Source organism: Pristiophorus japonicus, chromosome 20 (genome assembly GCF_044704955.1).
Source record: "Pristiophorus japonicus isolate sPriJap1 chromosome 20, sPriJap1.hap1, whole genome shotgun sequence".
NCBI classification, from domain to species: domain Eukaryota; kingdom Metazoa; phylum Chordata; class Chondrichthyes; family Pristiophoridae; genus Pristiophorus; species Pristiophorus japonicus.
Window position 1 is genome coordinate 67,840,111 of NC_091996.1, and position 12,768 is coordinate 67,852,878.

The 12,768-nt window shown below is 48.2% G+C and overlaps 1 protein-coding gene across 50 annotated transcripts in view; it reads left to right on the top strand.

Moving 5' to 3' along the window:
- Window positions 1-12,768, top strand: part of LOC139232545 (heat shock protein DDB_G0288861-like) — a 990,854-nt gene that overhangs the window by 645,760 nt on the left and 332,326 nt on the right. For all 50 annotated transcript variants that reach the window (XM_070862910.1, XM_070862948.1, XM_070862943.1 and 47 more), the window contains one exon: window positions 3,800-3,829. In XM_070862910.1, coding sequence (XP_070719011.1) covers window positions 3,800-3,829 — 30 coding nt within the window. The remainder of the gene's footprint in view (window positions 1-3,799; window positions 3,830-12,768) is intronic.

The following is a 12,768-nucleotide window of genomic DNA, read 5'->3' on the forward strand; positions in this document are numbered from 1 at the left end:
CTTATGCCTCCAGGTCGCGCTCTCAAGCAGAACGTGGATATGGGATGGTTGAGAAGGAAGCACCCGCATGTGTCTATGGGGTGAAAAAGATGCACCAGTACCTTTTTGGCAGTAGGTTCGAATTAGAAACGGACCACAAGCCGTTAACATCCCTGTTGTCAGACAGCAAGGCTGTCAATGCTAACGCATCAGCTCGGAAACAGCAATGAGCTCTCAAGCTGGCTGCACATGACTACACCATCCGGCACCGGCCGGGCACTGAAAATTGCGCTGACGCGTTCAGCAGGCTTTTACTGGCCACCACTGAGGGGGCAGCGGAGCAAAGCGCTGAGATGGCCATGGCCATTGATGCCTTTGACAGCGCAGACTCCCCCATCACAGCCCGCCAGATCAAAATCTGGACCAACAGAGATCCCCTCCTCTCCTTGATTAAGAAATGTGTCCTGACAGGGGATTGGGCGCCCGCACATGGAGCATGCCCTGAGGAGGTCAGACCGTTTCACAGGCGGATGGATGAGCTCTCCATCCAACCCGACTGCCTACTATAGGGCAGCTGGGTAGTCATGCCCCAGAGGGTCAGGGAAGCTTTCATCAGGGAACTCCACAGCGAGCACCCAGGCATCGTGCTGATGAAGCCATTGCCCGATCACACATTTGGTGGCCAGGAATTGATTCAGTCCTTGAACACTGTGTTCGCAGGTGCACGACATGTGCTCAGCTGGGAAATGCCCTCAAGGAGGCCCCGCTCAGCCCGTGGCCCTGGCCCACCAGGCCATGGTCACGCATTCACGTAGACTACGTGGATCCGTTCATGCGGAAAGTGTTTCTCATCGTGGTTGATGCGTACTCAAAATGGATCAAGTGCATCATTTTGAATTCGTGCACGACATCCACCACTGTGGAGAGTCTATGTGCGGTCTTTGCGACCCACAGTTTGCCGGACATCCTTGTTAGCGATAATGGCCCATGTTTCACTCGCTACGAATTCCAGGAGTTCATGTCGGTTAATGGCATCAACCATGTCAGGACAGCACTGTTCAAGCCGGCCTCCAATGGCCAGGCGGAACGTGCTGTCCAAATCATAAAACAAGGCATGCTCAGGATTCAAGGTCCCTCCCTTCAATCCCGCCTATCGCGCCTCCTGCTGGCCTATAGGTTCCAACAGCACTCGCTCACGGGGGTCCCGCCCGCGGAGCTCCTTATGAAACGTACACTCAAAACTCGGCTGTCCCTCATTCATCCTGTCTTGTCCGACATTGTTGAAGGCTAGCGCCAGTCCCAAAATGAGTACCATGACAGTAATTCAAGGGGGAGATGTATAGAAATTGGTGACCCCGTATTTGTTCTCAATCACGCTTTGGGGCCCAAATGGCTTGAAGGTACTGTAGTAGACAAAGAGGGGAATAGGGTCATCCTGGTTAAACTTAACAATGGGCAGATATGTCGCAAGCATCTGGACCAAGTTAAAAAAAAAGTTCAGCATGGACACTGAGGAACCTGAGGAAGATCATGAGATGGTATTCACACCACCACCAGTGAACGAGCAACAAGAACATTCAGCAGCATGCACAGTCCCTGTGGTCAGTTCGGACAGGCCGGAATCACCACAGGGGACAGACACGCAGGCCAAGGCTCAACAGCCAATGCGCCAACTGTGGCGCTCCACGAGGGAGCGCAGACCACCCAAAAGACTTAACCTGTGATCCCAATAAGACGTGGGTGGGGGGGGGTGGGGGGGGGGGAAGGTGATGTCATGTATGTAACTTTCATGTAACAACACTGCAATACTATATATACTTGAGAAATGCACACATTGACCACAGGGGGTGAACTTGTGGGAGACACTCCTCACCTGGTCATCCAGGTACATAAAGGGAGGTCCCACGCAGGGTCATCACTTCTTGGTCCTGTGAATAAAGGTGCAGGTCACAGAGTGACCTTGTCCATAGAATGTGCCTCGTGTGGGTTTGTGGTATTATGTAAGGACTTTATAATGAATGAGAACATAATTTACCTGGATTAGCTGCCCAGAGCCATGTGACTGCAGCTCCAGCCCTGCGCACGTCCTGACATGCACGCGCTACGACACTCAATCAGTTGAGGCCTCAGCACCGGGATCTCTCGTGGGCGCAGCTCTGTGCAAAGCTGTGAGACAAGTTGTATATGGATTCCTCCATGCTCCACAGCACAAGCTCCTTGGCTGGCTGCCCAGTGCACCTAACTTCCTGGTAGATGCTCATGAGTCTTCCATGGTAGCGTAGGCCCTCAAAGTCAGCATCTGAGTCCTTTACATATGCAATCTGGCCATCTGGCAAGCTGGCACCTGTGGCATCCCCCTGCCTTAGGTCCTGAACATTTGTGCCTGGTGAGTCACAACCTGTCGAGACCTCCTCTAACCTAACCTCTAAAGTACGCTGACAGTATCTGAGCAGGTGCTTGCAAGGGTCAGATCGACTGACGGTGCATCTCCAGGAAGGCCTCCTCTTCCTGTACTGGCACAGGGGCTTCCAGATTCTCAGCTCCTGGAATGAAAGAGATTGACAAGGGTTAGCTTGTGGTGTGAAGGGAGAGCAGAGAGAGAGAAGTGGGTGGTGAAAGCATCTGCAGCTTGTCATGCAGCATGTGTGGGGGGTGATAGAAGTCAAAAGGGAAAAAAAGGAATACGTACAAAGAAACCTTGCGTGATGTTTCCTCCAGCATTGCCAGTCATCACAGCCTTGACTCTTCTCCTGCCCACGATGACCAGCACGCTTTTTTCGATTGGGGCAGAGGGTATTCAAGCGGGCTCTTTCTCCTTTGGTGCCAGTCTGCTGTCTCAAGTTGTGTGCAACCCTCTCCTGTGGAGAAGAAGAGAGTGTATTAGTGAGATTCTTGTGAGATGTTTGGAGGATGTGGCTATCATGGTGGAATAACTGATAGTCTGTGTGTAAGATATGAGTTGTGGATAATTGAGGGTGATAATAATGGTGAACGTGTGAGTATGGGGAGAAGGAAATGGGGTGCAGTGATTGTAGGAGGGTGAAGGAAAGGGGAAGAGGGGAATCTTGTGAGTGCTGGGAGTCTTGTGATTAATGAGGCTGTAAGTGGTGGAAGTGTGAGCAGAGAGTAAGAGGGTATTCTTACCTGAACAACTCTAGAGAGATCGTTGAATTTCTTCAAGCACTGCAGTCATGTCCTGGATGCTAGGCTCCTGGCATTCACTAACAGCAGAGTTGATACCTGGGGAAGAGGATGTGTCCCTTCCTGTCCACTGCCTGCACCAGGACTTCCAAGGCAGCATCAGGAAATTCAGTGCCTTTTCAGTACTTGCTTCAGACATCTGTCCTTTCAGAAGTATTTCCCTGCTGTCCGCAACCAGAATAGACCTCCCCTGTAAAAGATGCTGGTTGCTTTTATGTGGTGTCACAGATGCATGATATCCAGCCCCCACTACAGGCATGCAGCCAATGAGCAGTGTGGGTTGCAGTTTGCATGCCTGACTCATGACAATGGCCAGGCAGCAACGTTCCCTATAAACTGGGAGGCATAGCACTTGTATGCCGGTCCCACGCAGCCCAGGATCGGCTTTTTCAATGTTAAATTTATGCGCAAAACTGTGAATGGGCGACGCGCACCAGAGCTGTGCACCCCCTAAAAATTAGGGGATCATTGCCAGGCAGTAAGAATATTGCGTACTGCCTGAGTCAGTTGCAGTAGGTGGGTGTAGTGCAATTCCGGGTGTGATCGGATTTTTTATCCAAGATCTGAACAGGAGATAGCATGGTCTCTGATAGTTTCTTTGTTCTTTTTGTGTTCCCAGGGGACCTCTGCCACCGTTACCTCCACGACCGTAAGTACAACACACTCGCTGTGCCCCTGACTGAATGAACACTCTCAAAAAATTTACTCATATTAAAGGAGAATGCACTATTCATTATTTGTTTATGGTCAGGTTAGCAGAAAAATCAGGCCCACATAATTCCACCCCAGAAAATGTGTTCTTGATTACAGGACAGTCTTTCTTATTGCTGCCAATAGGTCATTGTACTTCACTGTCAGTCTTTGAAATAATGGCTGCAATTGTATTTTACAGGAACAATTATGCGGGGATACACACTCATTCTACAGCAACGTCAAATTTACTGTTATGCTACAACTGTATTTTAGATTTAAACCTAAATTTCTGGGGGCCTTCCGAAGAACTATGTATAAATCTACCAGGAGCACAGCGGAAGGCCTGGGAATTAGGTCTGAACTATGATGTTTGAGAAGGAACTGTCCACCTCAAATTTGGCCCCTTATTTTGGAGGAGCATGGCCGGGAGAAGGATTTCCCTGGCTGGGAATTTTCTCGGTCCCAGCCATAGTTACATCTGGTAGCCAGTATGCTGGGGGAACAAGATGCACCAGCCCACTCTGTTGTAATTGAGGGTCAGCTGTGGATCCAAGCCTGGATCTTGGCCTGTGATGGTAAATAATGTTGGTGAGCTGCAGCCACAAGTGGCTAAATTGGATTATAATATAGTGGCAATAACGGAGACCTGGCTCAAACAAGGGGAGGAATGGGCACTTACTATTCCTGGTTACAATATATTCACGAAAGATAGGGAAGGAAAAAGGGAGAGGGATGGCAGTATTGATCAAAGATACTGTTAAAGCACTAGAAAGGGATGATGCATTTGAGGGCTCAAAGGCAAAATCTATTGTTTAGAGTTAAGGAACAATAATATGCTACTGGGTATATACTATAGACCACCAAATAGTGGGAAGGAAATAGAGGAGCACATTTTCAGGCAAATTACAGAAAGATGCAAGAACATTAGAGAAGTGATAATGGGGGTCTTAAATTATCCTAATATATGAGCTCAATTTTGCCCAAGCTCATTTTCTGGTGTATTGCCAGAGTTACGCACATTTTTCTAGGCCAGAAATGCATCAGAAATATTTTGCCAAAGTTTCCTTGATCTATAATTCAAATTTGGTGCCGCGCAGCGTGTCCAGTCGCCTCGGGGAGTGGAGCCTGCTGACCGCGCTGAAAAAACGATGCCGCACCTTCTGTGCATGCGCGACAAAAAAAGTGACATTTTTGACGTCATTGCAATGGACGCGCATGCGCAATACAGCTCCGAGTTGGCAATCGGCCATTTTTAAAGAGCCAGTTGTGTGTGTGAGAAGGAGTGCTATGTGGGAGCATTGGAAAAATCGGAGTTGTAGCAGTACAAGATGCAACGTGGTGCAAGGACCAAAAATGTTTTGCAGGATGAAGTGGAGGCACTAGTTACTGTGAGTGAGAACAGATGGCAGGAGCTGAACACCAGCAGAGGTCACATAAAAGTTCCACCCAAAGAAATGAAGAAACGCTGGAACCAAGTTGCAGAAGATTACTGTGCAATGGTGACCACCACGAGATCTGGAGGACAGTGTAAAAAGAAGTGGCAGGACCTTGTTCAAGTAGTTAGTGTATGTAATATTTTCATTTATTCAATGAAATTGCAATTGTAAATGTGACCAGCTGTATATGTCCCACCCAGCAGAAAGACACCCTCTCTAAAAAGTTATGTTTTCACTTTGCAGACGAAAGTGGCACATAACAAATGAGAAAGAACCCGAACAAGAGGAGGCCTGGAAAATCTGCACCCATTGACAAACTTGGAAGAGAGGGTCACTGCTTTGATGGGTCCTGCCTGGAAAAAAGCAATCAGTACTGCACAAGCTGGGCCCACACTCGAGGGAGAGGGTAAGTCCTTCAAATTCCACAGTCTGGCTTTGTCAAATGTTAAGTACTGCGCGGGCTAGCTATGCTTCGGTTCATGGGAATGTTTCCATCAGCTACACTTCGGTTGATGCAATGTGGTCCTTCAAATCGTGGTCCTTCAAATCAGCCTGCTGCCTGGCCTGCACTATGTGAGCCTACTCATGCCACCCACCCTGCCCCCTCCTCTGATGCCAACCATTTGTCTGAGTTCTGTTATATTTTGCAGAACTTGAGGCCGACCCTGATAATGTAGAAGAAAATTCAGACAAGGATCAGACTGAACAGGATAACATCTTCAAATCCAACCCTCCAGATGAAGAACATGGGGGGGAGGGGGAGGGGATGGAGCTGTTTTACTGACTTTGGAGGAGGTGCCGCTCATTGCGGTGACAGCCCCTTCTGTGACTAGTGGTTTGAGTACTGGTGGGACATTCCATGGCTTCCGAATGTCTGAGGCTGCAGGTCCCAATGGTGTGATGCAGCAGGGCACACCCAGGGCCCCACCTTCTGAGGCTGCGGGTCCCAGTGGTGGGGTACGAGCCACACCCGTGGGGAGGAAGGGAAGGAGAGCTGGACCGCGTTCTCCTGAGGTGCAGGATCGAACAGATGTGCTTCAGATGATGGCAATGAGTGCGGAGAGCATTGACCTTACGCGATCACTCCTGGATACCATCAGTGGGATGAATGATGAGGTAGTGGGACTGTCGGGAGAAGTAACAGCAATGACATGAGAAATGGGAACGATATCCAAGACCATCAGTGAGGGAATAGTGGCCATGAGGGAGGGAATGTCAGAGGTTGTGCAAACCACGTCACTGACCATGATCATCATCATCATCATAGGCGGTCCCTTGAACGTGGATGACTTGCTTCCACGAGTTCACAGGTGTTTCGATGAAGGACCCGATGTTCCAGTCCTGAACTCCAATTGAGGGGTGGAAGATGCCACGTGTGGTGACCGTTGCACACCAGCCACCACACGAGCTTGGCAGAGCTAGGTCTTGGTCCAGTGGCAAGGATTAATCAAGACGATTGGAGACCTGCTCTGCTGCACGGACCCTGCGCGCACACATATCGCTGTGTGGGCTGGCCCGTGCTGCCCCTGGGCCCTCGGCCCTTCTGGGTCCTGTGCCCTCATCTGTCGCACCTCCGCCACGATCACTCACCGCTCATCCGCCCCCCCACCTTTCCACTCCTCTGTACCTGGGCCCTGCCAATGTTCCTGCCCGCACTCCAAAACGGCGTCCAGGGTTTTAATGACGTCACCCAGTCTCCCATCTCAAAATCGGCGCATACTTGGAGCAGCTCGTGCTGGAGGTTGAAGTGGTACGCCGCTCCAGCTCTTTTATCTTCCGACCTTTGTTCTCTCGCAGGTCGGGGGGTCACGATGTCCCAGGCCCGAAAGACCATGAGGGAGGGAATGTTGCAGGTAGTTCAGACAGTTTTGCTCAACATGAGGGAGGGAATGTTGCAAGTTGTTGAGACACTGTCAGGCCGCATGAGGGACGGCATGTTGGAGTTAGCTGCTGCAATAAGGGAACACGCCCAGAATCAACTGCTACTCCCACTCCAGTCTCCACACCAGCCTCTGAAGAGCCCCAAGCCGGGCCTTCCACATTGCCGCCTGGACCCTCTACATTGCCGCCTACCGCCCCCCCCGGCCCCCAACAGGTGCACACTACCCGAGATCTTAGAAAGAATAAACTTGGTACCAACCCCAGAAACACTGCACCACCATCGACGGGCAGGGGCGGTGGAGTCACCAAGAACGGTCTTAGAATAAGGTAGAGGAGAGATGGGTGCAGCCTTTCTTTGCTGCTGCTGCTGCTATTGTTGTTATTATTGTTACTGTTGTAACTGTTGTTCTCAAATTAAAAGTTTTTGTAAGTTATGTAAATTTACAAGTTTAAAAGTTAGTAAGTGATCTTAAAGTTTTTAAGTGATCTTACAGTTTGTAAGTGATCTTAGAGTTTGTAAGTGATCGTAACTGAAATCTTTAAAGTTTGATACGAGAATAATTTTATTAAACTTAAGTTAAGTACAAAGAACTATTTGTTAAACATTTGAATAAAATAAATGTTACATTAAATCTGAATCATTTCCATTATTTGTTACATTATTAATACAACTTTTGAAGTAAACAAGAATCATTTCCATCATTTGTTCCATTAACACAACACAACATTATGGAACAGGTCCAAACAGTAAACATGGTCCATGTGGAATAGTTGTCGCTGAGCCTTTAGGCAACAAAGCGTTCATGGATGAGCTGCTGGCACAAGGCTCAAGCAATCGTTAAAGGGGCACGATGGCCCTCCCTCCTCCGCCGTCATGCTTCGGGTTCAGGTAGTTGCATGGCTTCCTCATCCTCCTCCTCCTCGTCAGTAGCCGTACGTCGCAATGTGCAACATGTTGTATTCTCAGTCAGCTTCCATCCGGGTTTTGCGTAGGGGCGTCATGAGCCAGTTGGCGAGGCTGTACCCTTTATCTCCCAGTAGCCAGCTGTGCCCTTCTGGCTGCTGCTGAAACATGGCAGATATAACTCTCTTGCGTAGGATGAATGCTCTATAGGTACTGCCAGGGTATCTTGCATCAACTGACATGATGTGATGCATGTTGTCACACACGAGCTGTACATTAATGGAGTATTACATTAATGCTTTTTTCTGTTCCTGTACATCTCGGAATCCTCCAAAGGTGCTCGCAAGGTGATGTGGGTATAATCAATGCAGCCCTGTACCTTTAGGAAGCCAGCAATCCTGGAGAAGCTCACAGCCCTGTTGCCTGGGCGGTCATGGGGAACTTTATGTCGTCATTCCTCCGGGTATATAGTGCAGCTGTCACCTGCCGAATGTAGACATGTGTTGCATGTTGAGAAATGGCGCACACATCCTCAGTTGTAGCTTGAAACGGTCCAGAGGCATGGAATGAAAATGCAGCTGTAACCTTCACTTCAACTCACAAACCAGTCTTCCTGACGCTTCTAGAAACATAGAAACATAGAAAATAGGTGCAAGAGTAGGCCATTCGGCCCTTCGAGCCTGCACCACCATTCAATAAGATCATGGCTGATCATTCCTTCAGTACCCCTTTCCTGCTTTCTCTCCATACCCCTTGATCCCCTTAGCTGTAAGGGCCATATCTAACTCCCTCTTGAATATATCCAATGAACTGGCATCAACCACTCTCTGCGGCAGGGAATTCCACAGGTTAACAACTCTCTGAGTGAAGAAGTTTCTCCTCATCTCAGTCCTAAACGGCCTGCCCCTCATCCTAAGACTGTGTACCCTGGTTCTGGACTTCCCCAACATCGGGAACATTCTTCCCGCATCTAGCCTGTCCAGTCCAGTCAGAATCTTATATGTTTCTATGAGATCCCCTTTCATCCTTCTAAACTCCATGGTATAAAGGCCCAGTTGATCCAGTCTCTCCTCATAAGTCAGTCCAGCCATCTGCAGGTCTGCTTTTAGTCACAGATCTCAGTTACAACTTCTTTGCGGAAACGCAGCCTTCTGACACAGTCTGCATCACTCAGGTGGAGGTACTAACGCCTATCTCGATATACCCGACGTGGGTAAGGCCTCCTGCCTAGCACCCTAGGGGCTCTGATGTTCCTCATGTGATGACATCGAATCAATTGTCTCCTACGTAGCACCATCATACAGAAGGCTCGCACAGGGTGTGGCATTGTCAGTATTGCCCCCATAGTTAAATTTTACCTTTGCAAGAAGCTCAACATGGCAGGAAGGCAGGCAGGACAGGCTCTTTGTTCTCTCTCACCAAGGTCTGCATGGATGGACCACACCTGTGACTTCTCCTCCCCCCACCCCCCCAACTAATAGCAGAATGTGATTTCTCCCCCCCTACTCATTACAGTGTTGTGACTTCTCCCCCCCAATTCATTGCAGTATCCAAAAGCCTTCCGATCAGCACCTCGCTCCCCGGGCTCAGTGCAGAAGGCTTCTGATCGATCGGCACCTCCCTCTCTCCCCCCGCCCCACCCCCACCCCCCAACCAGGCTTGTTTTCCAGCCGAGCCCCTGTGTCCGGGCACAGGGCCGATTCTGCCGGCCAAAGCTACGACCCTCCAGCCCTGCTTGAAGACGTTCGGTAGTGGCATGTAAGTAAGAAAAAAAATGAAAACTTCTGAAATCCAAAAAAACTTCCATTTAACAACGTTGACAGGTAAAACATTTTGAACTTTATTATTGATTTTTAGAGTGTTCGTGACTCCCTCCAAAATCTTTGATTAAAAACAATGGCGTCTTTTAACGCTGATTTGTCACCGACCTTGGAGGAAAAACTTTTGGCCAAACTGCGAAAAATTCTGAAAATCGCCGCAGACATGAGGGAACATCAAAAAAAACTCACCTAGAAAAATTGTAACTAACTCAGTTATACCGGCGCAGATCGCAGGGGGAAACTTAAAAAAAAAATACACCAGAAAAAAGGGCGGGCACCAAAAAGAACGGTGCAAATGACTCGGGAAAATTGTGCCCATAGACTGGGAAGTAACAGTGTAAATGGTAACGAGGGGGACAAATTCCTGAAATGTGCACAAGAGGACTTTTTTGATCAATAAGTTTCCAGCTCAACGAGGAAGAAAGCAGTGCTGGATCTAGTTCTGGGGAATGAAGTGGGGCAAGTGGAGCATGTTTCAGTGGGGAAGCATTTGAGAAACAATGATCACAATATCATTCGCCTTATAGTAGTTATGGAAAAAGACAAGGAAAAATCCAATGCGAAAATATTCAACTGGAGGAGATCTAAATTATAGTGAGTTGTAAAGGGAGCTGGCCCAGGTGGATTGGAATCAAAAATTAGGAGGAAAAACAGTAAATGATCAATGGAAGGCCTTTAAAAAGGAGATACTGTATATACTCGCGTATCATGCGACTTTTGAAGACCTAAATTGTAACCTAAATTTTTGGGGTAGCATGATACGCGAGATACAAAATTTGCGGGTGTGAAGTGCTGGCCAAGATTAGGCTGTTAGGCTGTTAAGCAGACCGTATCCACGCTGAATCTCGGCAGGTATCTCCTGGGCTGAATTGCAGCCTCTATTGTCACTTGTACTGTATCTTTGCTGTGGTCTAGAGATCGCCACCCACAACTCCCTCTTGAAGTTTGCTGCATTATTAGAGGCTTTAACAATCAAATCTCCATCTATCTCAGCCCATGCTTCTTTTACCCGCAAACACAGTAGAGGCAAATCCGGAGCCTTCATATTCCCTCCCTTCGTAAATGATTTCTCTCCTTCCATCATCCAGTCATTCCATTTCTTTCTTATATTGTCTTTCAATGGCTTATTAATGGATACGTCAAGTGGCTGAACGACGCTAGTCAAGCCAGCTGGAATGATTGCTATATCGGTGTTCGATTCGCGAACAGCTTTCACAACAGAATCCACTCGATGTTTCATGATTCGGTTGTTAAGGTCTGTATTCGATCGTTGTTATGTGTTAGGGTACTTGTTACGTGTTGGGTACTTGTTAAACTTGTTTGAAAGCCTAGCCTAGTGGCATCTGGTATCTCAAAAAAGTGACTCGCATGATACATGAGATATATGATAAAATCATGTTTTGGGGACGAAAATTTAGGGGTCGCATGATACGTGAGATCGTAGGATACGCGAGTATATACGGTATTTGGATATTAAGGGAATCAAGGGATATGGGGATAGTGCGGGAAGGTGGTGTTGAGGGAGAAGATCAGCCGTGATATTATTGAATGACGGAGTAGGATTGAAGGGCTGAACGCCTGACTCCTATTCTTATTTCTTATGTTGTTTTGTTCTTGTAGAGTTGATATATTCCCACAAAGGAGGGGGACAGGGGGGGGGGGTGGGTGGGGGGAGACGGAAGAAAGGCAGCTAAAGCTGCAGCTCCCTGGATGACTAAAGATATAGAGATTAAAATTGAACAGAAACGGGAGGCTAATGAAAAATGTAAAATTCATTATTCTATAGAGAACCAAACTGAATACAAAGAATGCAGAGGAGAACTGAAAAAGGAAATGAGGGGCAAAGAAAGTGTATGAGAATAGATTAGTGGGTAACATAAAAGGGAACTGATTATTCAAGACTTAAGCGTCAGACTATATACTGCAAGCTCAAAGTAAAGTGTGACCATAGTCCTTTATTACAGATCTCAGAGTGCCTCTCCAGCCTGTAAGGCCTCCTTATATATAGGTGCTCCCAAGGGATTGTGGGATCCCTTGGGACTCCAGGGGATAAGCCCTCTGGTGGTTAGACATGGTATTTACAGATTTACATACATAACAACACTTCCCCCAAAGTCAATAGTGTAACCATTTACAATGTGAGTCGATCTAGGGCCTTCCTTTCCCTGGTTGATCGTCTCGGTGCAAATGCTGGTTTTGGTGAGTCGTTTGTTGGGCCCTCACTGGGCTGCTGCGCAGCTGGCCTTGCTGGGCTGCTGGGGGTGGTGCATCCTGCTGGGCTGCTGCGAGTGATGGGTTCTGCTTCGTGGTCAACCACTAGGTCAGTTGCCACTTGTGTGTGTGTTGGAGGGTTGAAAAAGGTGGAGTCTATTGTGGGTTGTTCTGGATAGTCCGTAAATCTGAGTTTGGTTGGTCCAAGTGTTTCCTGCAAGTGAGTACATTTGTGAGTTTGACCCGAAACACCCTACTCCCCTCTTTGGCCAAAACAGTGCCAGGAAACCACTTGGGACCTTGTCCATAGTTCAACACAAATACAGGATAATTTACCTCAATTTCATGTGACACATTTGCGCGATCATATGTATTCTGCTGAAGTCGCCTGCTCTCTACCTGTTCATGTAGATCAGGGTGTACTAACGAGAGCCTTGTCTTATGTTCCCTTTTCATGAGCAGTTCAGCGGGAGGGACCCCAGTGAGCGAGTGGGGTCTTGTGCGATAACGAAGCAGGACTCGGGATAAGCGAGTCTGCAGTGAGCCTTCAGTTACCCTTTTCAAGCTCTGCTTGATTGTTTGAACTGCTCGTTCTGCCTGACCAACGCTGGTTTAAACGGGGCAGATGTGACATGTTTGATCC